This window comes from Musca domestica, unplaced genomic scaffold (genome assembly GCF_030504385.1).
Source record: "Musca domestica strain aabys unplaced genomic scaffold, Musca_domestica.polishedcontigs.V.1.1 24, whole genome shotgun sequence".
Lineage (NCBI taxonomy): Eukaryota > Metazoa > Arthropoda > Insecta > Diptera > Muscidae > Musca > Musca domestica.
Window position 1 is genome coordinate 4,066,458 of NW_026712272.1, and position 26,877 is coordinate 4,093,334.

A 26,877-nucleotide genomic window follows, 5' to 3' on the forward strand; every position below is an offset into this window, starting at 1 on the left:
TTGTCGCAACGCCATCTGTTGGGTATGCATTTGCCATTGCCGCAACGGAATTGTTCAACGCCACAAGTGGAGCCTGCAAAGAGAGTGAGAGGGAAGAGAGAAAAATGTAAATTAGTTTCAGTTGGAGAGGAAGTTTCAAATAAATAATAAAATCCCTCAAATAAAAATTGTTATAACTTAATTATGCAAAAGAGAGGCAAACAAACAGACAACCAAAACCAGTTAGGAGTCCATGGCATATTTTGTCTAGTTGTCTGTCAGAATGTCTATCTGGCTGTCTGTCTGTCTACCGTAGTTAGTTTGCTGGCCATTAAAATTTTCATGGCCTAGACCTTATGTTTATGGGGGTTTTTATATTTTATTTTTATTTCACTTTAAGTATGTTTGTTGGCCATCTAGGCAGGCAACAAAAGCAACAACAACAACACCACCAACCTAGCCATTTTGTTTTTATAGTTAATTAAGTTTAAGAGGCCACATAATGACCCTCTAGCCAACACGCCCGAGATATCTTTCCTCAAATCTAATAAAACAGAGATGATGAATTTGCCACCACCACCACTACCCCAAAGGGGGTGTTTAGGTGGGCGTATTTTTTTAAACCCCATGCCTGTTTTTTATTTTCATTAAATATTTTTTTTTTTAAATAGATTTTTTTGTTGCAATTGTTTATGGCCTCCTTTTTGTGGCATGAATATTTTTTTCTGCTGTTTTCTTAATTTCACCAAGTTTCATAAAATTTATGGCCTGTCATCTTGAGGAGCACCCATAAAGCTTAAATGAAGTTGTTTTAAAATGAGAATTAGCCAAGATAGCCACCCAACCAGCCAGCTAGCCAGTCATCAACTGAAATGTTGAAATAAGCGATGTTATCCTGGTTGCTGGGAGGGGAAGGAAAGAATCGCCGCCAGTGGATTATAATTAACGCAAAAAATAAATGCTGGATTAGACAAACCGCAAGCAATCTAATATCTGATGGAATTAAGAGAGAATGTGAAAAGTAACTCCGGTAGAAAAAGAAATATGGTGGAAAATAATTACGAAATAATTCAGGGGTAGTGACAGTTAGATAAGCTGCTAGGATGAAGAACATCTATAGCTTAAATTAAAGATAGTCTTATCAAAGACCTTCTTGGGGTCTCCTATAGAGGATATCTGTGATCTTCATAAGATGATATGACCCTTATGAAGATATTGTTAATTTTTTATTAATATTTTTGCAAGGACTCTCAAGGCTACAATATAAGAGTAATATTTTGCAAGGACAAAAATGAACTTTTAGGTACATTTTAGCAATATCGAAATTCTATTCTTGGATTTTTAATCATTTGTTTCACTCGATTTTTAATAATATAATATTTATTAGGATTATCAAGAGGATCTAACATTGATTTTTTAGAATATAATTGTAAGGAGTATCAGGGCTTTAACAGTGGAATTTTTATGAATATATTTAGAGGACAATCAAGGTTAAAATATGAAACTTTTTATAATCTGGCTGCAATTGTGAATATTTCTGAATATTTCTTCAAAAAAGTCAAGAAGCCTAAGAATATTTTTCAGGGATTATCAAGGCTTTAATAGTGGATTTTTAACACTATTTTAAAGGGAAGACTATAATCGTGGAATTTTATTTATTTTTTATTTTTTTTAGGAATATTTTTGGGAGCATTAGCGGGGTTACCTTAGGAGATTAATTACATATCAGAACTGTGGATTTTTTATGAATATTTCTTCAAGAACCTTAAGAAGGCTAAGAATATTTTTCAAGGACTATCAATGCTCTTGTAGTGGTTTTTTTAAGGGACTGTCAAGGCTATAATCGTGGATTTTTAAGGATTTATTTATTAATTAATTAATTATTAATTTTTTTTTTTTTTTTTTTTTGGAAGGACTATCTAGTCTACTATACGGGATTTATTAAAAATCAGGCTGCAAATGTGATTTTTTCTGAATATTTCATCAAGAAAATCAAGAAGCCGAAGAATATTTTTCAAGGACTATGAAGGCTCTAAAAGTGGATTTTTGAACACTATTTTAGGGGCTATCAAAGCCATGATCGTGGATTTCTAAGAATATTTTTAAAGGACTATCGTAGCTTCACTCGTGTACTCTTAGGAATATTTTTTTGGAAGCACTATCAGAGCTTCAATCGTTGATTTTTTAGGAAAATTTTTGGAAGCACTATCAGAACTTCAATCGTTAATTTTTTAGGGATATATTTGGAAGCACTATCGGAACTTTAATCGTGTTTTTTAGGAAATTTTATGGAGGGACTATCAAGTCTACAGTAGGAGGTTTATTAAAATTCTGGCTGTAATTGTTATTTTTTTATGAATATTTCTTCAAGGACTTTCAAGGCTCTAACAGTCGACTTTTGAATAATATTTTTGAAAGGACTTTCAGCATCACAACAGTGGATTTTTTAGGATTATTTTTGCAAGGACTATCAAAACAATAAACATGAATTTTTAGGGAATATTTTTTGAAGGACTTTCAAAGCTATAATAGGTGATTTATCAAAAATTAAGGATATCAAGAATTCTAAGAATGGTGGAATTTTGAAGATTATTTTTGCAAGGACTACCATGGTTACAATCGTGTTTGTTAGAATATTTTTTTTAGCAAGGACTAGCAAGGCCATAATTGTCATTTTTTAAAAATATTTTAGCAAGGACTATAAAAATAGTTTTTGCAAGGACTATCAAAGCCACAATCCTGGATTTTTTAAGAATATTTTGCATTTTGCAGATTTTTTATATTTTTGCAGGACTATTTAGGTTACAATCGTGGAGTTTTTTACAATATTTTTGCAAGAAAATGTGGATTTTTGAATAATAATTTCCGCAAGGATTATCAAGTCTCTAATCATGCATTTTTGACGAATATTTTGCAAGCATTTTAAAAAAGATTTTTCAAGGACTAGAAATGGATTTTTTGGGGGAATATTTTCAAAAACTATCAAAGTTCTAACCAAGAAATGTCAAGAATGTTTTGAAAGGACTTTCAATGCTATAATCCTGAATTTTTCTAAGAATAACTTTGCAAAAAATAACAGCGATCTATTTGGGGACTTTTTAATAAAATTTTTGAATCGTCTATTAAGAATATTTTTGCAAGGACTTACCCTAATCGTGGCTTTCTCAAGAATATACTTGCAGCGATTATTCAGATAACTTTTCAAAGAACTATCAAGACATAAATTGTTAGTTTTTTTTTAATAATATTTTTCCAAGGAGTATAAAGAATCTTTTGCAAGAACTAGCTATTGATTTTTAAGGATATTTTAACAATCCTGCATTTTTTTAAATATTTTTACAAGGAGAATCAGGAATATTTTTGCTAGGACTATCAAGGTTCTAATCCTGTTTTATTTAGACTTTTCATTTGTAAGGAAAAATAAGCCTCCAGTGTTGAATTTTGTTAAGAATATTTTTTAGGACTTTCAAGGCTATAATCGTAGATATTTTTTTAATAATATTTTTAAGGGCTATCGTGGCTTTAATAGCGGATTTTTTTTAACAAAAGACTTTGCAAGGACTTTCACGGCTATATTCATTGATGTTTTATTTTTATTTTATTTTATTTTTTTATTATTATTTTTATTTATTTTTTTTTTTTTTTTGCAAGTGCTATTAAGTTTCCAATATTGTATTTTTGAAATAATGTTCAAGAGTATTTTCCAAGGACTATGCTTTGCCATGCAATAATAAAGTCGTGGATATTTAAGTAATATTTCAAGAATATTTTATCAATCTTAGAAAAGTTTTTTTTTTTGAATTTTTAAGGTTATGTTGGAGCGACTATAAACTATATTGTTTCAAGTCGTATATTTTTTTTAGAAATACTTTTCAAAAATATTTTTGAATAGATATAAGTTCTCCATGAGATTTTCAAGATGCATCTCTCAAAAACTCTTCCATAAAGAAAGGACCTCTGAAAGTTCTTTAATTGAGGATAGAAATGTCCTCCATAGGTTTTATCCTATCCTCGTAGTCTTAGTTTTTTGACAGATGACAAGTGGACCATCTAATGTTATTCTGTTAAAGTACCTTTCGAAAAAAATTTAGGCTCATTAAAAATGTCTTCTTGATTTACCTGATTTTTTTTTTTTTTTTTTTTTTTTTTGAATTTTTAGAGTTATGTTTGAGCGACTATAAAGTATATTGTTTCAAGTCGTATATTTTTTAGAAGTATTGTTTACAAATATTTTTAAATAGATATAAGTTCTTCATGAGATCTTCAAGATGCATTTCTCAAAAACTCTTCCATTAAGAAAGGACCTTTGAAAGCTCCTTAATTGAGGGTAGAACTCTTAAATGTCCTCCTTAGGATAAAACCTTGTAGTGTTAGTCTATTGATTTTAAGGCTCATTAAAAATGTCTCCTTGGTGTACGTGGCATTTCGATGGAACGAATTTCTATTTTAAAGTTCCCACATGGACCAAACCCTTCTGAAGGAAAAGACTTAAAAGGCTTTCTATAGTAAAAACACCTTCGGAAAAATCGTCTATAGGGCAGCAGAACAATCAAAGGCAGACATTTTTAAAGACCTTTCCTTTTACACAGAATATATTTGGAAGCCTTTCAATGGACCCCTTCAAAGCTATCTATTGCCAAAATTGAAAGGAGCTTTCTGGCCTTAGGAAATGCATACAAATAGCATTCCTTGGGCCAGAAAGCACCATTTTATTTTTTCTGGTAAGAAGACCCTTTTCGATGGTAGGAAGAGATTTTCATGGACATCTCCACGAAAAAAAATTTCCAACCCTACTTTTCTCTCAAAGCTAAATAAACAGAGTACTTTATCATTCAAGCTGTATGGTTAATTTTCAACCCATTAAGTTGAGCTCTAATTCCGATATCACCTGGATTTTTAACAAATTGAATGGAGGCCATATTTAACCTATTCAACATCAAAGACTCCAAAAATTATTCTTTTGCTTAATTTTTTTTATTCTAAAGTTTTCAAATATTCTGCACCGTTAATGCGCCTGCATTGTCCACAATGGCAAATCCCATTCCCATCCATTTTCATTTGGTCTTTTTGGCTTGCAGTGTTGCTGCTGCTGTTGTGATGGCAGCCTGCTCTCCATGCTGTTAGAAGTTTTTAATGGATAGTTTGCCGCTGTCTCTAATTGCGATCCAGTTAATGAGAATTAATGTTAATTAGGTTCAAGTTTAAAAATGAGCTTAGCATAATGCAATGTTGGACCACGAATGCACTTAGCGGGGCTAGTTGGAAAGTGTGGCGGTCGAAAACAAAAATGAAAAACATAATTAAACAATATGATTTCAAGGATGTGTGTTTAACTTAGGGATAAGAGAGAGAGTGTGTGATTCTTTTTTTTTTTTTTTTTTTTTTTTTTTGAAATAAGTAAGAAATTATTATTATAAAAAATAATTTTTATTATAAAATTTATAAAAATTATTAAAAAAATTTAAAGAATTTTATTTTAGAGATTTTTTTTTTGATCAAGGACTACATTTTGTCATTTTCATTGAAACCTGTTATAAATCTGTTTTTTTTTTTTTTCATTGCAATTTTTCCGATTCTTAAACTAATCTCGAAATGGACAAGATTTTTTTAATTTTAAGGTTATTTTTCCTAAATTCTTTTACTTTAAAAAGCTCTTAAAAATATTTAATTCTGCCACGTACAAGTAAACTTAGTAACAAATCTGTCATAATTAAATTTTTAATTAAATTAAAACCTAGTAATTAAATTAATTAACTGTTCTTCAGCATTTGAGGCTACATAACCAGATGACATATCTTGGCCAATTAAATTTTAATTTCAACAACATTTCGTTTAAAACACTTTTCATAATCAAAGTCTGTCTAACACGTGTCACAGGGCGTCAAAGGTATTATCAATGACAGAATATCAGCCATTATGACAGAAAATAATGAAAACAACAAAAACGACACTGTTTCCAACCAACTTAGCCAGACAGATTTTCATTAACCTTCGGAGTAGTTACCATGGAGAAAAAGGACACATGAAAGGGTTCCATTGAATTCTCAACTGGACTCTTCAATCCTTTTTCGAAGAAAATACGAATTGACAAAAAATTAATAAATCTCTATGGTGAGTCAATCAGATAGCCATTCGGAAGGGCTAATTTTTGTCTTAATAAATAAAAAAACAACAAAAAAGATGGCTAAAATATTTTACCAATTGGAAACATAAACACTTCAGAAAGCAGGTAAATCTCAACGTCCTACATCGAAAGAATACCTTAGTGAATAGTTTAAAAAATTCTTTCTTCGGTCCTTTGGCGAATATAGACAATTCGCCCAAAGATGGAAGATTGTTAAAGGCTTTCGATCCAATTTTAAAAACCTTTTGAGCCCCTCTTCTTTCAAAGATATTTGATCCATAAGACATCTCAGATAATTGATCTTTTATTGACCAAAGATCTTTCGCACTTTTAAATGTATAATATCCATAGAATCCCTTTAAACAATATTCGTTCAATACAACAAGGTCTTCGATGTACAGAACACCTTTAAAAGTTCTTCAGCCCTTAGAAGATTATTTAAAATATCCTTCGGTCATAGTTTACCGTTTACGGAAGACATCGAAATGGTCGTAGGTCAGTAAAAAGCCTTCAAAAAACCTTCGGGGCATAGAAGAAATTAATAAGTAAGAAAGCAGCTAAGTAAGTCCGGGAAGAATTTTTAATACCCTCCACCATTTTGAAGGAATTTGAAACGTTTTCAAAAAAAAAAAATGTAGAAAATAGCGCTCAAATTACAGCTCTTATAAGGGGGGCTATACAATTCCGGACCATGTAAAACCTTCCAACATTCTTTGTTCCATAGAAGACCTCGTATGAGCCTTTTGTCTGTAGATGAGATTTTTCGGATTTTCGGTCAATAAAAGCCCTTTTACGGGATTTCAATCTATAGAGGCCTTTAACGGATCTGCCTCTCGTATTAAGATTTATAACATTTCCACAGAAACATTTCCGAAGTCCTCCTATGCCTGGAGGACTTTAAAAGAGCTTTCTGTTGGAGATCTGTAACTGATCTTCTGTACATTTAAGTATCCTTATGGGTACTCAGTCCTTAGAAGTCCTGTGATGGACATAGTGTTCACTCAGGGCGTTTAAGAGGCTTCTGTTCACACAATACCCCATTCCATAGAATACTAAATTCCATTAAAGACCTTTAAGAGGCATTTTGGTCATCGAAATCCCGTAATAAGTCTCTTTCTATAGAGAGCCTTTAGTAGATCTCCTGTATCCAGAAATTTATGGGTATGGAGTCCTTAGAAGGCTTTGGCCTTGTTTTCACTGAATGGACCTTCTATTCATAGGATATCTTGAAGAACCCTTCTATCCAAAGGAGACCTTTATTGGGTCTGACGTCTGTAGGAGGTCTTTAATGGATATTTTTGACCTTTACTAGGCTTTTTGAACATTAAAAATAATTAATGAGCCCTCCTTAAAAAAAAGGAAAAAATTAATGGACCCTTGTCCATGAAAGGTACGTAAGGGGAAAGGGCTTCTATCACTGGACATATTTTCGGTCTAAACAAGACCACTAAGAACCCATACTGGGTTTCGTATATGACAGACATACAAACGGTCTTTTGGCAATGGAAGACCTTTAACACAACACGAAGAAGATCTATAAAAGGCCTTCGTTTCACAGGAGACTTTTGGGAATCCTTCCATTTGTGGAAGTGTTTAAAAAAGCCTTGTGTTCGTAGAACGTCTTTAATCGAAATACTGCACACAGATGTCCCTGTAATTCAGCTTGTATTCACTGAAGATTTTTAATGGATCTTCTGGCTAACCCAAACCTTTACTGGGCCTTTCGTCTTCAGGGGACGTTTAATGGACCTTTTTGACCTTTATGAGGATTTTTGGCCATTGAAAAAATTTAAAAGGCCTTCTTAAAAAAATAAATGGACCATGAAAGGGCTGCTGTCCTCAAAGGACATATTTTCGGTCTAAATGAATACACTGTCTTTTGTGTCTGGAAGATCTTCAAACTGTCTTTGGTCTAGAAGGCCTATAATGGGTTTTGTATCACCGAAGATGAGGCTTTTTGGCCAATGAAAATAATTAAAGGGCCTTGCCTATGGAAGGTATATAAGGGGTCATCTACCCCCCTTGGAAATGGCTTCTGTTATTGGAAAAAATATTCTAGTCTATTTAAAACATAAAAAAGGTAGTTTGTTTGTGGAAGGAGACCTTTAACGGACCTTTTTGACTCCTAAGAGGTCTCCTTAATCCTTTGAAGCCATTGAAAGTCTTTAATATAGTCTTTTTTCCAAAAAAGAGCTTTAATTTAGTATGGGAGGCATGTAAGGGCCCAACTAACCACCTTGGAATGTCCTTCTTTCCTTCACGAGGCTTTTAGCCATTGAAAATCATTAATAGACCTTCTTTCCAAAAAAAAAAAAAAGTTTATGGACTTCTGTCCTTGGAGGACCTCTTCTCGATCTAAGCAAGACCACTGAAAACTTAAAACAGGAAGGCCTGCAAACGGTCTTTGGTCCTTTGGCGGACCTTTGAAGAGTAGTCGAGCCACAAAATAAGTTCAAAGATGAACAGATGCTCTTAAAAGTGTCGCCGGTCCATCGAAGACGTTTAAAAGTCGCTCATGTCCGTAAAAGACCTCCCGCCAAAGTTCATCTGTCCATTGTAGCCCTGTAATATATCTACTCTTTTTAAAAAGTATCCGGTACCTAGACGTCCCCGGTCCATAGAAGACCTTTCTCTTCTTTCCCTAGAAATTCTTCGTCTGCCCATTTTAGTCCTGCAAAAAATATATACTCTCTTTTGCAATATCCTTTTAGAAATTTCCATTGCTTTGTTTCTCATTTATTTTTATTACGATTTTGTTGTTCGGTCGGTTGGGAACTTTGTCTTTAAAAATATTGTTTTAATTACATTTATTAGATTTTTTCTCTTTGAGACTATATTTCACGGTGACTGTCTGCAACTTTTTTTCTCTTGTTTTTATTTTTCATTTTATTGTATTCATCTTGGCTATTGTTCTATGGAATCTTGGGTAAAGAATCAAAAGAAATGTTTTCGTGGCTCTGCACCGGGGAAAAGTGAGAGTGGAAGGAGACCAAAAACTGTAATAAATATATTTTTCGTTGAGTCAAAGTCTTTGTTTTTTTTTTGTTATTTTTCTCATCATCTTCCACGAATCGTTTTTTTTTTTGTTCAACAAATTTGTTTTGTTGTTATCACCTTAAGGCCTTTTCTTCTTGGTCTCTTCCTTTCAAACAAAGGTGTCGTTAATGATTGCTGGGGATCCATGGAGGGGGGGTGGAGTCACTTTGTAATGGTCTGGAAATTGTTTGGCGATGTTCGTAATTTGGAACCGGTTTTGTGGCTCTCATTATTGTCAGTCACCATCGCCGTGGCAAGTGCAGCAGCAACAGCAAGAAAAGTTTTCCATTAACTTTCAATTTCGTTTTATGTCAATTAAATGATGCTGCATAAAGCCAGCTAGCCGGAATCCAAGTTTTTACTTTCTTTTCGGGTGTAACTTTTGTGGATGGGTTTTTTGTTTTGTTTTTTTTTTTTTGGATCTTCGATAGAACAAAAGTATCCTCCAAAGATGACTGGCTGGATGGGAAGGTAAGTTGTGTGGAAACAAAAGAAAAATTACAAAATATATCTCCATTTAGGTCAAGATGTCATGGAAGATAGCAACTTGGAGTAAAAGTTTGGAAACACTTCAAAGGTAGTGTAAAACGTGTCATAAAAGTTTTGGTGAAAATAAGGTAAAAAGAAAAAAAAATTGGAAAAAATTATGAGATGTGTTTTTTTTTCGTTCCCCCTTTTTTTGGTTAGAAGAGAGTTTAATGAAAGGGAGATTCTGAGAAATTTACCCTAGATATTTAAAGTTATTATCATTTTTTATTATAAATTTTAAAGGATCCTTTTTACGGCGAAATCCTTAAGGATCCTCATGGTATAATTTATAAAGAATAATTTTTAAAGAACAACAGGGCTATATATAAGAACAACAATCTTGGAACTTTTAACTGATTTTTCCAATGTGTCACTTAATATTTATGCTGGAGTTATCTGTAAGAGGCTTGGGTTTAGAGGTAAATTTTGCTATGGAAGAAGCTAGCATTTTTTCTTGAAGGATGTTTTTCAAGGACCACAAGTCCAACAGACGTTGATTTTTTATGAGTATTTTTTAAATGGACGAAGAAACAGGGATGCAGAAATTATATTTTTTATGAGGATCAACTGACCAAGAAAAGTTAAACTCTTATAGAAAATTTTTTTCAAAGAAAAAAAAAGAATTGAAAACACAAAATTAAAAAATTAAATATTTGTTTCAAGGATCAAATATTTTATTTTCAATAATCAAAGAACCATGAAGTTGGGATTTTTTACAAAAAATTTTTTGCATTAACTAACTAGCTAACTAACTAACTATTTTTAAGAGCCAGAAAACTTGGACGCTTTAAAAATATTTTTTGAAGAACATACATGTATTTAAAAAAAAAAAAATAAGGACCAAAGGTACTCACAAACTTGTATTTTTTCAAAACCATTTTTAAGGACGAAAAGGTCCCACAAATGTGAATTTTTAAAAAACATTTTTCTAGGACCAAAAGGGCCCATAAACGTGAGTTTATAAAAAACATTTATCCAGGACCAAAGGGACCCACAAATGTGAATTCTTAAATAACATTTTCAAGGACCAAAATGACGCACAAATATTGATTTTTAAACAACATTTTTCAAGGATCAAAAGGACCTACAAACGTGGATTTCTCAAATAACATTTTTCAAAGACCAAAACGACACCAAAATGTTGATTTTAAAGAACCATTTTCAAAGGCCAAAAGACCAATAAACGTGGACCTTTTATAGAACATTTTTAAAGGGCCAAAAAGACCCCGAATCGGGTATTTTTTAAACAAATGTTTTAAAACCAAAAGGACAAACCAACTTTTTTTTAAATAATAGGATCAAAAGTACCCACAAACGTGGATTTTTAAAGAACATTTGCCAAGGACCTAAATGGTCCACAAATATGGACATTTTCGAAGACCAACAGGACACACAAACACGAATTTTTAAAGAAGATTTTTCAAGAACAAAAAGGAACAACAAAGGTGGATTTTTTAAAGAACTTTCAGAACCCTAAATACCTACAAATGTGAATTTTTTAAAGAATATTTTTTCAAAAGATCCGCAAACGTGGATTTTTTAAAGATTTTTTTCAAGGACCCACAAACGTGGATTTTTAAAGATTTTTTTTTTTAAGGACCCACAGACGTGGATTTTTAAAGATTTTTTTTTCAAGGACCCACAAATGTGGATTTTTAAAGATTTTTTTCAAGGACCCATAAACGTGGATTTTTAAAGAATGTTTTCCAAGGACCAAATAAAAGTGGATTTTTTAAAGAATTTTTTTTCAAGGACCCACAAACGTGGTTTTTTTAAAGATTATTTCTCAATGACCCACAAAACGTGGATTTTTTTAAAGATTATTTTTCAAGGACCCACAAAACGTGGATTTTTTTAAAGATTATTTTTCAAGGACCCACAAGAATAATTTTTCAAGTACCAAAAGGATACCAACATTGGATTTTTACAAGAACGTTTTTCGAGGCTTAAAATGACCCAAAAACGAAGATATAGTTAAGAACATTTTTCAACGACCAAAAGGACCCATAAACGTGGAGGAAAATTTTCAAGGACCACAAGACCCACAAACGTGGATTTTTTAAAGAATACCTTCTAAGGAACAAAAGGACCCGCCAATGTGTATTTTTAAAGAATACCTTCTAAGGAACAAAAGGACACACCAATGTGGATTTTTAAATAATATTCTTCCAGGACTAAATGGACCACAAACGTGGGCTTTTTAAGAACATTTTCAAGGACCAAAATGACGCACAAACGTGGATTTCTAAAGAATATTTTCAAATATCAAAAGCACCTACAAACATGGATTTTTTAAAGAACATTTTTTCGAGGTTCAAAGGACCCACAAGTGTTTATTTCTTAAAAACAATTTTTCAAAGACCAAAAGTGCCCACACATGTGCATTTTTCAATGGACATTTTCTAAGCACCAAAAGGAAACGTGGATTTATTGAAGAAAATTTTTGAAGAACCAAAAAGACTCAAAAACTTGGACTTTTTTGAAGAACATTTTTCGAGGACCAAAAGCACCCATAATCCTGGATTTTGTAAAACACATTTTATCAAGGACAAAAAGACCACGCAACTTGGATGTTTTAAAATATATTTTATTCGAGGATTAATGTCCTACAAACATGGATTTTTAACAACCTTTTTTCAATATCCAATGGGACCCAAAAACTTGGATTTTGAAAGAACATTTTTTAAGGATCAAAAGGACCCACAAACATCAATGTTTAAAAAAATATTTTTCAAGTAATAAAAGGACCCATAAAGAGGATTTTTTTAAAGAATATTTTCAAGGACAAAAGGCTCTACAAATGTGGGTTTTTCAAAAAATGTATAAATATATATTTTATTTTCAAGTATCAAAAGTCCGAAAAAAGTGTATTTCTTAAAGAAAAATTTCAAGGATCAAAAAATCAAATCAAAAAAGTTTATTAAAATAAATATATTTTTTCAAGGATCAAAAAACTTGGATTTTTAAAAGAACATTTTTTAAGGAACAAAGGGACCCAGGAATGTGGACTTTTCAAAAAAAAAAAAATATTTTGTTAAAGCATCAAAAAAGCAAAATGTGGATTTTTAAAAATATTATTGGATTTTTTAAGAATATTTACTTTTAGGGCCGTCCAATCCAATCCAAAAAGTGTATTTAAATAAATATATTTTTTCAAGGATCAAAAAACTTGGATTTTTCAAAGAACATTTTTCAAGAAACAAAAGAAGCCCCGAATGTGGACCTTTCAAAAAAATATTTTGTTAAAGGATCAAAAAACCAAAATGTGGATTTTTAAAAATATTATTGGATTTTTTAAGAATATTTACTTCTAGGGCCGTCCAATCTACAAACCTGGATACCAACTGAACTTGAAGTTATTACCCAATCATTTCTGTTCATATTTACACTTCCCTTTCAGGATTACTTATCTTCCACATTATCCTTGTCTGCTCTAACTAATTACTCTTCATCTCATCCTGCTGCTGCGATAATTGAGCTCAGACCAACATAATGTATGCAGTGTTTTGATTATTATCAATTATCCTTTCCATTGCTCCTGTGGTCATTCGCCATATGTTTTCTTAGCACCCGACATCATCGTTCAATCATCAGCAAATTTATTTCAATGGCAGGGAATTAGAACTAATCTAGGGGAGGTACTACATGCTTTGTGTTTAGATGCTATTACAGAGATTTCCATAACTAAAGAATGGAAAAATCAATACAAATCAAGTGTTTGACCAAAGAGACTAAGTCACAAAATATTAAAATGACTTGTTAATTTTAAAGAGAAGTTTTTTTTGGAAATTATTTTTTCAAGGATGGACTTGGAAGAAGGAAGTTTTCTCAAGGACCATCGAACAGATTTTAAAGGACTTTCCACAGAAGGTGTTTTTAAAGGTCTGTTTCTTTTGAAGCTTCTAAAAATGTATTTTTCAATGGAGGTACTTTTGAACGCTACCATTCCAGAGAGGATTTTTGATGTGTTTTCTTTTGAAGAAGGCATCTTAAGAGGTGATTTAGAAATCTGGAGGCGAACACCTTTCTGAGCCCCATATAGAGGCCTTAGAACCCCCTTTTGTTGGTCTTCTGTCATTTTGAGAACATCTCTCTTTGGGTCATTTACTTAAAACTATGCACGTTCTGTTTGTTTATCACCCTCAAAAAATTTTCCAAAACAAATACATTATGTCCTTTTTTCTCTAACTCTCTCTCTCTCTGCTTTTGAGTTATGGTTTCACAAATGTGTGCATATTTATCATGTCATAATTTTCAAATTTACCTTGGCCCATTTGTTTTGTGTTTGGCCAGAGAGAACGAAAAAAAAACACAACACATAAAATACGATTTCAGAATTTATAAAATTTAAAAGTGGAAGCTACGCATATGAACATCACCGGAAGATAACCCCATCCAAAAGAAAAAGAGGACCGGCCAACCACCGAACATAATTTCATGTTAAAATATGGACCACACAAAATGTATGGCACTGCAATTGCATGGACGTGGGTAAAAGTTTGTCTTTTTTTTTTCCAGCTCTTCATATTCAACACACATAACACTCACACTCACCCACATGTGCACTTATACACATATTCGCTCACACACACACCTGAAACTATTCATATTTAAACTTGGCAAATAAAGAATCTGTTATTGAATAGCAGTAACCAGACCAAGGTAGACGAAGAACATTTTCGAAGCAAACTATTTCGGACAAAAAAAAAAAAAAAAAGAAAGGAAAAAAAAAACGAGGAAAACTAACCACAAACTAGGTTTGTACTCCGGTACAAAGAATGCCAGCTATGCAACTGGACAGAGTGGCCAACAGGCCAGAGTTGTGTTAAACAAAAACCACAAAATTTATGTTAAGAGTTGGTTATTTTTCCTACTGCTACATCTTCTTACCCCTTCATTTTGTCCGTACTCTCTACTCATCATGAGTGGCAAAAAAATGTTGTTGGTATTTTTGCCATTCAAGTTTCATTTTTTTTGGAAATAATGGTATAGGTGCCCTAGAAGCAACATAAAGAATTCCATTTTGTAGTTGGGTATATTTTTTTACCCTCTACCATAGCAGGGAGGGTATATTAAATTTGTCATTCCGTTTGTAACACCTCGAAATACACATCGTAGACCCAACAAAGTCAGCATAAATTCTTCATCAGCATAAAATTCTATGTCGATTTAGCGATGTCCGTCCGTCTGTCCGTTTGTCAATCTATTCGTCTGTGGAAATCACTCTAGCTTCCGAACGAATTGATGTAGATTGATAAAATTTTACTAAAATGTATGTTATGTCTGCAGGACTTTTGGTATTGAAAATGAGCCATGTAGGTCCACGTTTTGGTATAGCCCCCACATAACGGCACCTCCCGATATTCGGTATTTTGATGATTTTTGCGACATTATTCACCGGAATTCTTGCAAATTTGTTATTTGAAGTTCGTAATAGATACTACAGCATAAAACAGAAAATAAGTTATGTAGGTCCACTTATTCGTATAGCCCCCATATAACGGAACCTCCCGATATTCGGTATTTTGATGATTTTAGCGACATTATTCACCGGCATTTTTCAAATTTGGCATTTGAAGTTCATAATGGATACTACAGCCTAAGACAGAAAATTATCTGTGCAGGTCCACGTCTTCGTATAGCTCCCATATAACTGTACCTCTCGATATTCTGTATTTTGATCATTTTAGCCACGTTATTCACCGGAATTTTTTCAAACTTGGTATTTGAAGTTCGTAATGGATACTACAGCCTAAGACAGAAAATTGTCTGTGCAGGTCCACATCTTCGTATGGCCCCATATAACGCCACCTCTCGATATTCGGTATTTTGATTATTTTAGCTACATTATTCACCGGAATTGTTTCAAATTTGGTATTTGAAGTTCGAAATGGATGTTACAGCCAAAGACAGAAAATTGTCTCTGCAGGTCCACGTCTTCGTATAGCCCCCATATAACTGTACCTCTCGATATTCTGTATTTTGATGATTTTAGCGACATTATTCACCGGAATTGTTTAAAATTTGGAATTTGAAGTTCGTAATTAAGTGCTACAGCCTAAGACAGAAAATTGTCAACGCAGGTCCACGTCTTCGTATAACCCCCATATAACGGTACCTCCCGATATTCGGTATTTTGATGATTTTATCGACATTATTCACCGGAATTCTTTCAAATTTGGTGTTAGAAGTTCGTAATGGAAACTACAGCCTAAGACAGAAAATTGTCTGTGCAGGTCCACGTCCTCGTATAGCCTCCATATTATGGTACCTTCCGATATTCGGTATTTTAATGATTTTTGCGACATTATTTAGCGGAATCGTTCCAAATTTGGTATTTGAAGTTCGTAGTGGATACTACAGCATATAACAGAAAATTGTCTGCGCAGATCCACGTCTTCAAATAGCCCCCATATAACGGTACCTCCCCATATTTATCTACATAATTCACCAATTTTTTTTAAGTTTCGCATTTGAATATTGTAATGCCGTACGACAAATGTTGCCTATGCAGATCCATGTCGTCGTATAGACCCTAATATAACAGCTACATTTGGTATTTTTAAGATTTTAACAGAATTTTTAACGAATTTTATTGTTATTGAGAATTGCCAAATTGGTTCCAAATGGTGGGGGTATTCAAAGTTCGGCCCGGCCGAACTTACAGCTTTTTTATTTGTTTTCTCTTTCTCTCACGAGTTTCAATGGCCTAGCTAAGCCCTACCTCCCCTCCCAAAAAAGAACTGCCTTTCTTGGCCATAATATATTGAATAGCCTGGATGACATCACTTGTTCTTTTTTTTTGAGCTCCTCTCGCCTTACTTTTGTCCTGTGGTGTCCTGTGAAAGCCACAGCTCTTCAACAAAATTTAATTGAAATATTCAAAGTCCATTGAATATTGAGAAGGTTTATTGCCAGTAATGCTGGGAGGGAGTGTGTGAGAGAGAGAGTGCAAAAAATGACTTGTTGCCACTTAGTAGGCAAATGTTTTTCCCAATCTTTTTAGTGTGTATTTTCCATTTGGTGAAAATTGAAAAAATGAGTACACAAATAGATTTGTTTCGTTTTTTTTTTTGTCTGTTAATTGGAAATTGTCAATTTTTTTATCACACTGACTGTCAGTTGTGTTTTGTATCCTGTGTGGATTTTTTTTGCGTGATGTTCTATTTCCCTTTTATCTCCCAAATATGGCCACTATTATACTTATATGTTTGTATATATGGGTATACATGGGTATATATGGTAATATATGTGTCATATGACAGTCAATCAACTGTGGCATATTGGTATTGGCCAGTGTAAATTATGCCATTTACCAAGAACTGTAAATATTGACCGGACACGGGCTTTTGGATTTAATGAAAGAAATGTGAAAAGTGGAATCCATGGTGGGTTATGAGGGGAGATGAGGAATTATGTGGAAAATATATGTACAGAAATCGGGCTTAATTTTGGGTAGTTTGGGTACCTTAAAAAAATCAAAAATTTATTTTAAATAATAGCTAACGAGTAGAAGCGGCCGGGCCGAACTTATAAACAACCTGCACCATTTGGGAGGAACACGAGGAATTTTAAAAATACCGCCTAAATAAAAACCTTTATTTGGGAGCTATACGAAGCCCTGCATAAGTAATTTTTTATCATAGGATGTGGTATCGACTCCGAAATTCAAATACGAAATTTGAAACAATTCCGGTGAATACTTTCGCCAATACCATCAATATACAGAATAGAGGAAGGTATCATTAAATGTGGGCTATACGAAGTCGCAGACCTGAAAAGACATTTTTCTGCCTAAGGTTGTAGTGTCCATTGCGAACTTTAAATGCGAAACTTAAAACAGTTCGAGTAAAAATTTCGCAAAAATCATAAAAATACCGAATATTGGGAGATATCGTTATATGGGGGCTATACGAAAACGTCGACCTGCATACATTATTATTTGTCACAGGTTTAGGTATACATTAAGATATTCAAAAGAGAACTTTGAAACAAAAATGATCAAAATATCAAATATTGGGAGATACTGTTTTATGGGGGCTATACGAAAACTTGGACCGATATGGCCCATTTACGAACTTAACCTGCCTGCGCAAAATTTTAGCCTTCTATCTCTATTCGAGAGAGAGAGAGAGAGAGAGACAGACACCTAGAGAATTTTACGCAAATAGAGAATATATATGCTTGGTGGGGTTTGACATGAGCATTTCGAGAAGTGGAGGCTACAAAAACGCCGAAAACACAACATTTAAGGAGTTATTGCCATTTTAAAATATTCAATAATTCGTCAAATTCAGGCCATTTTGAAGGTCAAAAATAGAATAATTCATGCAATTCAATCCATTTTGTAGGTCATAGCCATAGCCTTTCATAGCTGTGTGGAAGAAGAAGGTCTTCTATAAAGTAATAAGTTTCAAATGGCTTTTTACAAAAAAAAGGCTCCTCTTAAAAGTTTTCTGTGAAAAAGGACTCATCAACTCGTTTTCTGTCACCGAAGAAGCCCATTTCAAAAGATCTTTTATTGGAAAAGACCCGACTCTTCCTTACAGGAAGATCAGGATATCTTCTAATGGGGAAGACCTCACAATATTTTCTCTAGACTTCTATTCTAAAGGCTCGCTCTTCAACTAGTCTTACATAAAAGAGAACCTTTCAATATTTTCGCTAGAGGATAATTATTTTTTAAAGGCTTCCTTGGAAGAAAACTTTAAAAAGAGCTATCTATAGAAGAAAACATTTAAAAAGGACTTTTATGAAGGAAAATCCTTTGGAATGAGTTTCACGAAAGAATCTCTTTAAAAAGGTATTTTACAAAGGAGAACTCTTCAAAGCACCTTCCCTGTCCAAGGTCTTCTATGGGAAAATACTCCTCCAAAGTCTTTTTATGGCTCTCCAAACTTGTCAAATCTATTTGTGGCTCCTTAATGCTTGTAAAGACGCCAAGACAACTAGAAAAAGACACCCCAATTTTCCTTCAACTCGCCTAGAGAGGCCTATCTTCAGCTTGCATATAGCTGGTCACCTGGCTTCAACTCGTGTAAAGCGAGAATTCCTGGACACCATTTTTCATTGTTTCAGCTTGTTTATTAAGAAGGACAGGCCCCTGGCTGCCTATGCTACACCTTGTCTATCGAGAGAGTGAGGGAGATCCGTTCCACATCGTCTTCTGCTCATGGATATAGTAAGATATTCCCCGGCAGCCTGGCCTCTTCTCGTCATATGAAGAGAGTGACTCCCGCTGAAACTCGTTTATGGGGAGAAAGAGAGAGAAAGACTTGTCATTGGAGAGACATCCTGACCACCTGCTTTGTTCGTCTAGGGAAAGAGAGACTACCAGCTTCAGCTTCAGCTTGTTTATTGAGAGAAACAGGCTCCCTGGGTGCCTATGCTTCACCTTGTCTATCGAGAGAGTGAGGAAGTCCCATTCCTCCTAGGCTTCAGCTCATGGAGATAGTTAAACACTCCCCGGCAGCCTGGCTTCTTCTCGCCTAAGGAGAGAGAGACTTCCGCTTAAGCTCGTCTATGGTGGGAGAGAGAGAGAGACTTGTCATTGGAGAGAGACATCCTGGCCACCTGATTTGTTCGTCTATACAGAGATATACCCCCTGACAGCCCGGATTAAATTGTATATAAAGGGTAGCTTCTCTAGGTGTCAGCTCGTTTTTGAAGTGAGAGAGAGAGAGAAACTCTCAGGCCTTCTTCCTTAAGTTATTTTATAGAGATACCCTGACCATCTGGTTTCATCTCTTCAAAGGAGATAGACTTCCTAACCGATTTGCTTGAATACGTCTATGAAGAGAGTTTTCACTAGTCTCTATGGAGTTACTTCCAGACGCCTGACATTAGCTCACCTATAGAAGAAGGAAGATTTCCTGGTTTTTTTTTTGAAGTTTGAAAATTCTAGAGAAAAAGAAAACTTTAAAATTCTTTTTTTTTATATTCCGCATTGGATTTTGAAAAATCGAATTTTCTTTATTGTCAACTAGTTTCACTTTTTCGCATCACTTTCAAAACCATTTCTATGATGGGGTGTTTGTTTTAAATCTGTCTCTATCTATCTGTCGCACTTTGTAACAAGGACCAGGCAGCCAGCCAGCCAGCTCAGTGATTATAGAAGGTCATTGATAATGGGGAGGAATGATAGTCGGCCAGACATTCAATCATTACAAGACAATACACCACTGACAACATCGTTAACAAATCTCCGATTTAATGGCATTACTGAACTATCAAACATCAAAGTATGAAGCCGCAATAATCATTCGAATCAAATCGACATTTAGTGCGGCGCACAATATTTTCGAAGAGATAAGATTTGAATTTGTAATGTGGGTATATGGCGAGTGTATCGTGGTGGGAGAGGAGGGGGGATTATTGTTTGAAAGAAAACGAAAGAAATATGAATTTGCATGTAGACTCTCAAGTCATATGGCTAGAGTGTAGGTGTCAAAGAGAGAGAGAGAGAGAGAGAGAGAGAGGGAGAGAGAGAGGGAGAGAGAGAGGGAGAGAGGCGGTGATATTTTTGTTGAATTGAGAGCAAAAGATAAAAGAATTTATAGATAGACTATCAAGTCCTTCAGTTCGTTTACGAAAACTCCCGTTGCCTTCAGGATGTCTTAAAAATCTCCGGCGGGTCACGCCATCGTTAACGTTTTTGAACCCTTAAGTGCAACTATTTTTAATGGGAATTTAAAACTCAGTAAAATCTATACAGTGTGAGATGAAAAAACTGCAACCTTCTTCAGATTGCTGTCATTTCTAAGCCACTTGTCCGACAGCTGTCAAAATTATCTCAGTGGCAGCTCATTATATTTTTTACATGCGTACAAACGCATTTTGGTGAGAATTTTCCAGAAAAAAGTTATTCGTGACGGAATTCAAGCTTGATAGTGTGATTTCTTTATATTTGATTGGAAAACCACAAGTGGCTATCGTTAGGGCACTCCAGCATTTAAATGTGAACAAATCTTTTGTGTCTCGTACCATCGTTACCGTGATACTGGTAGCGTAGGCCGACGTCAAAGAAGTGGACGGAAGAAAACAGCAACATCAGCAGAAATGGTTCGAAAAGTAAAGAAGCGACTTGATCGAAACCCACGTCGCTGTAGCCGAAAAATGGATGGTGAGATGAGCATATCGCAATATTCCATTCGGCAAATATTCATAAATGACCTCGGGGTAAAGCCATTAAAATTCCAAAAAGTGCAAGAACTTACAGCGCAACGGAAAGAAAATAGACTCAAAAGAGGTAAAGAGTTGCTTCGCTTGGCCGAAAGTGGTTAACTGCCGAATTTGGTTTTCTCCGATGAGAAAACATTCGATGTGATACTGGCAGCGTAGGCCGACGTCAAGGAAGTGGACGGAAGAAAACAGCAACATCAGCAGAAATAGTTCGAAAAGTAAAGAAGCGACTCGATCGAGATCCGCGTCGCAGTGGTTCAAAAAATGGCTCGTGAGCTGAACATATCGCAATATTCCATTCGGCAAATATTGAGAAATGAGCTCGGGGTAAAGCCATTGAAATTCCAAGAATTGCAAGAACTTACACCGCAACAGAAAAAATAGACTCAAAAGAGCTAAAGAGTTACTTCCCTTGGCCGAAAGTGGTGAACTGCCGAATTTGGTTTTCTCTCTGTCAGATGAGAAAATATTCGTTGTCCAGCTGTTTGTAAACAGACAAAATGATCGTGTTTACTTGCCAAAGAGGTCGGTTGGCCCCCAGAACTCAAGCGCCGGCCATGGTGGTAGTGTGGGCCACCATAACAGCCGATTGTCGCTCTCCGCTCGTATTTATCCACCGTGCTATCAGAATAAATGCCGAATATTATATTATCCCGAAAATATTCTGGAGGGTGTATTAAAGCCTTGGCCATGCAAACATTTTGGACGCAGACCTTCGACATTCCAACAGGACTCAGCACCATCGCACTCAGCATGCGCCAGCCAAGAATGGTTACAAAATGAGGTTCCTCGCTTGATTTCCAGCGCACAATGGCCACCAAAATCTCCGGATACCAATCCGTTGGACTATTATGTCTGAAATATTTTGGAATGCAAGGTTGACACTAAAAAATACCAAACTTTCGATCACCTCAAGCAGGCGCTTCGCCGGGAATGGGCCAAAATGCCGCAAAGCAAGATTCGGCGTCACAGCTTTCATTTGCCGTTTCAAGGCCAAAATTCGTGCCAAAGGTGACCAATTCCAACAAATCTAAACTTATTCCAAAATCTGATGCTATTTCCGACATTTTTGCATACATTCAATAAAATTAAAAAAAAAAAAATGTCGGAAATTATGGCGTTTGACTTTATTGCAGTTTTTTATCTCGCCCTGTAGGAGAGTTTGTAAGACTTCTCTTCTCTAAAGTCCTTACAATTTTAGTCCTTCCTGATTTTCTACGAATCCTTAAAGTCTACTAAATTATGTTGCCTCTGTTGTTCCTTTCCCTTTATTTTTAGCCAATTCCATCAAGTTAATCTCCTTTAAGATTGTCACAATCACAATCGATATTTTTCTATTCGTTTTTTTTTTTTTTTTTTGTATTGGAAACTAAATAAATGTGTTTGTGAGTTCTGAAGGTTGTTTTTGGTTTTTTCCAGCAACATGATGATTTGTTTAGGATTCTATGAATATTTTATGAAAATATTTGAGATTCAAATCACAGACATAAGCCCACACACACACACAGTTACAACTCAGTGTCCTTAAACACTCCGGCAAGTAACTGAAAATGCAAACATTGAAAGAAAGAAAGAAAGAAGGAAGAAAAAGAAAACTGTGCATATTTTATTTTTTACACAATTTTCTTTCTTTCTTCTGACTTGCAACAAGACGGTGGAAGGCAAAGTATTTGCAAATATTTTCCTTTATGTGCTGCAAAAAGGAAAATGAGAAAATAAGTTTTATTATTTTTTCCCCCTCTAAAAATTGCCTTTCTGTTCAATTCGGAGGAAAATTGTCAGAGAAATATTGGAAATAAAAAAATGTAGCAATCGTTATTTAAATTTAGAAAATTTTTAAAATATATATTAAATAATAAATAATAAAATATATATTAAAATATAAATTAATTTAAACAATTAAAATAATAAAAAAAAAAACAAATAAAAAAGCATCGGTCGGTTTTGCTGACAGATGTATACCCTCAGCCAATGTTCAATTATTTAAAAAAATATTTTGCCTTCTGTTATGATTACTCAAACTCTTGACCCTCTATGGAATAGGTTCCGAAGAAATGGGCCAATATTGTCCATTTTGAATCAGGCCTAAATAAATATGATATAAATATTGCGACGTGCCAGGTTTGCAATATATTGGATACTTCTTTCACTTTATGTGTGATATGTGATAATTTTTAGAAAATGTTATACTATGCGTGGGGTACCAAATACAGTGGAGCAAAATAACAAGAAAATCGAAAATTTATATCCAGTTTTATGCGAAATCATAAATTCCACATTCATTTCAGGTTTCTGGTTGAGATAAATATTTAGAGATAGCAAGTTGTAAAGAATCGCTGACTTTCTTTCGCAAGCCATGACAGATTAAAGTATTTTTGAAAATTGTGAACCTTTGTGGGTGAGGTACCAGAAGGCGTTCGCATATATATATCAATCTTGTGTTAGCAAAAATGTTTGTAATTTCAAGAAATTTACTTCTTGAGAGTTTTGTTTTTCAAAATCTTAACCTCTATGTAGGGGGAAGAAATGGGCCGATCCTACTATCTTTATATCAGATATTGTGTTGATGGAAATATTGAGATGTACCAAATCTGAATGGAATCAGATGTTAAATTCGTGTTTTTTGAAAGCTAAATGAATATTCCATAGGTTGACCCTTTGTGGCAGTTGACCCATTTTGGGAGCTTGGTGGATATTCAAAATTTTGATCCCTTGTAGAGGGAGGTACCAGAAGGAATGGTCCGATCTCTACCACCTTTGTTACTGATCTTGTGTTGATAAAAATATTGAGATGTGCCAAGTCTGAATGGAATCGGTTGTTAATTTCGCGTTTATGAGCTTCGTGGATATTCAAAACTTTGACCCTTTGTTGGGTAGGTACCAAAAAGAGTGAACCGATATATCCCATATCCACAGCAGATCCTATGTTAGTGGAAATAATGGGATTTGTGAAATATGAAGAGAACCGGATGCTTATTTCGGATTTTATGATTGTTTTTGGATATTCAAAACTTTGACCCTTTGTGGGGGAAGTAACGGAAGGAATGGACCAATCTCTATTATCTTTATAACAGATCTTGTGTTGATGAAAACATTGAGATATACTAAGTCTAAATGGAATTTGATGTTAATTTCGCGTTTTGGGAGCTAGGTGGATATTCAAAATTTTGACTCCTTGTAGAGGAGGCACCAGAAATAGAATGTGCGAAATATGAAGAGAATCGGTTGTTTATTTCGGATTTTATAATCGTTTTAGTTGTTCAAAATGTTTACCATTTGTGGAGGAGGTACCAGAAGGAACAGTCATATACTATACTGATCTTGTGTTGATACAAATATTGAGATGTGCCAAGTCTGAATGGAATCGGTTATTAATTTCGAGTTTTATGAGCTTCGTGGATATTCAAAATGTTGAGCCTTTTGTGGGGGAGGTACTAAAAAGAGTGAACTGATATATCCCATATCCACAGCAGATCCTATGTTAGTGGAAATAATGGGATGCGTGAAATATGACAAGAACCTGTTGCTTATTTCAGATTTTATGATCTTTTTTGTATATTCAAAATCTTGACCCTTTTGTGGGGGAGGTACCAGATAAGAATGGTCCGATCTCTACCATCTTTATAACAAGTCTTCTCTTGATGGAAATGTTGAGATGTACCAAGTCTGATTGGAATCGGATGTTTATTTCGCATTATATGACCTTCATGGATATTCAAAACTTTAACCCTTTGTGGGGGAGGTATATGAAGGAGTCGACCGATATATTCGATTTTCACACCAGGCCTTAGGTTATTAAAAATATTGTGATGTATGTAATTTGAAAACAATCGGCCACTTGCATCACATTTTATATAAGTTATAATTATTCAAAACTTTAACCTTTGTAGAGGAGGTACAACAAGGGACCATTCCTTCTCTACCATATTTAAAACAGATCCTGTGTTGATTGAAATATTCAGATGTGCCAAGTTTAAATGTAATCGGATGTGAACTTCGCGTTTTATGAGCTTAAAGGATATTCAAAATTTCGACCTTTTGTGGGGAGGTGCCAGAATGAGTAGACCGATACATCCCATCTTAACACCAGATCTTGGGTTTTTAAAAGTATTGGGATGTGTGAAATTTTAGGACAATCGGACTCTTACATCACATTTTATAAGAGTTGTAATTATTCAAAATTTTTATCCTTTGGTAGGTACTTGATGGAGTGGACCGATATTTTCGAACCTGACCAAGCAATGGTGTAAATATTAGGATTTGCAAAGTTGGAGCAAAATCGGATTATCCTTTTTCTTTCTGTGCAGTAAATTATTTTCTATGGAAACAGAGCAGCTGGGCAGCCAGCCTGGCTTTACAGCTCGTCTATGGAAATAAAGCAGGTGGCCAGCCATCCTGGCTATACAGTTCGTCTATGGAAATAAAGCAGCTGGCCAGCCAGCCTGGCCTGACGAGGCGTGGCCTGGCCAATTGGTCTATTTTCATAGACGAGCTGAAGCCTGGTCTGGGCTGGTCAGTTGGTCTATTTTCATAAACGAGCTGAAGACAGGCCTGGCCTGACCAATTGGTCTATTTCCATAGACGAGCTGTAAAGCCAGGCTGGCTGGCCAGCTGCTCTATTGCCACTCTCCGAAATCGATCTGAATCTGACAATAATATTACGATGTACCAATTTTGAAGCATATCGGACACTATTTTCGAGAGTTATTGTGGGCCCAGCCAGACAGAAAGACTGACAGGCAAACGGACGGACATCGCTAGACCAACTCCAAAATATCCTGAAACGGATTTGGCCCAAAGAGACCCAGGGTCAAAAATCGTTATTTCGATGAGGCACATTTTGGCCGTATCAAATTATGTATACCCTCTCTAGCCATATGCCTGATGGTATAATAAATTACACAAAAATAATGGATATTTCCATTCGGAAGATTTTAAAATGTAACAAACAAAATATCTGAAACATGCCCTCTAGATGTGAATGAAGCAGTTAAATCTGCCCCTATCTGTGGATTTTTAAATGAAATCAAAGGGCCAATACTGAAGCCTATCCAAGATTTGTAAAAGAAATTTCAGATACCTTAAAAAATCTTCTATAGGAAAATATTTAATAATTTTTTTAGACTTAGCTTTTTCAAGGAAAATTCAAAGATGCTTTACCTGACCTCTAGATGTGGATTTTCAAATTAAATGAGAAGGTAACATTTCGAGAGCAAATGAAGATGGCGTTTGAAATCTACATAAATTTGAACAATTTAATAATGCTGTGGACTGATTATTATTATTATTTTTTTAATTTAAGAACTAACTTGTTTTTTGTGTTATGTGGATTTAAAAAATATCCAATTCTCAACTTATGTGTATTTAGAAAAAAATCCAACTCAAATTTTTTAATTTTGAGTCCATTTTCTTTAGAACAACCTGCAAGCATTAATACTGCACTAAATTTCCCTTAAAACGAATTTTTTAGCGGGAATAAAACTTCTTTAACTTAAAATTAAAAACCAGCTGTTATTTCTTCCACCCTCCCAAAATCCCACAACACTTAACCGCACAACGAACAATCAATTCCCATTTCTATAGATCTGGCAACATTATTTTATTGTTTGCATTGTATTGCCTACAAATAATTTTTTTCTCCGAACATTTGCTTTAAAGCATACTTTGGGGAGTTGATATGTTGTTGATTAACAAAACGCAAGTTGATGTTATTAAGGCCATTTGTTTTGCCAGCCCTTACCGGGAACTTGTCCCAAACACTTTACCTTAAGTTTCGAGCAATATTTACTTTTTGCACTTTTTTTCCTTGGCATCTAAAATATTCTGCAAGTAAAAGGTTTTTTCTTCTCTGTTCTTCTTCTTCTTGGCAATCCTGTGGGAAATTAACTTGAAAATTTTATTTTTTTACTGCCTTCGCTGTCCATTTATGTTTGTGGCAACATTTTCAAAGTGTTTTCAAAAGTAATTTTGTTTGTTGAGGTTATTTTTATGTTGTTGTTAATTAAGGTAGCCATAAAGTGAGAGAGGGG

General features: G+C 34.5%; 1 protein-coding gene across 2 annotated transcripts in view; it reads right to left on the reverse strand.

Annotated features, from left to right (window-relative positions):
- Window positions 1-26,877, reverse strand: part of LOC101888520 (low-density lipoprotein receptor) — a 473,897-nt gene that overhangs the window by 156,826 nt on the left and 290,194 nt on the right. For both annotated transcript variants that reach the window (XM_059123371.1, XM_059123370.1), the window contains exon 3: window positions 1-73. This exon is cut by the window's left edge and continues 47 nt beyond it. In XM_059123371.1, the coding sequence (XP_058979354.1) occupies window positions 1-73 (73 nt within the window). The remainder of the gene's footprint in view (window positions 74-26,877) is intronic.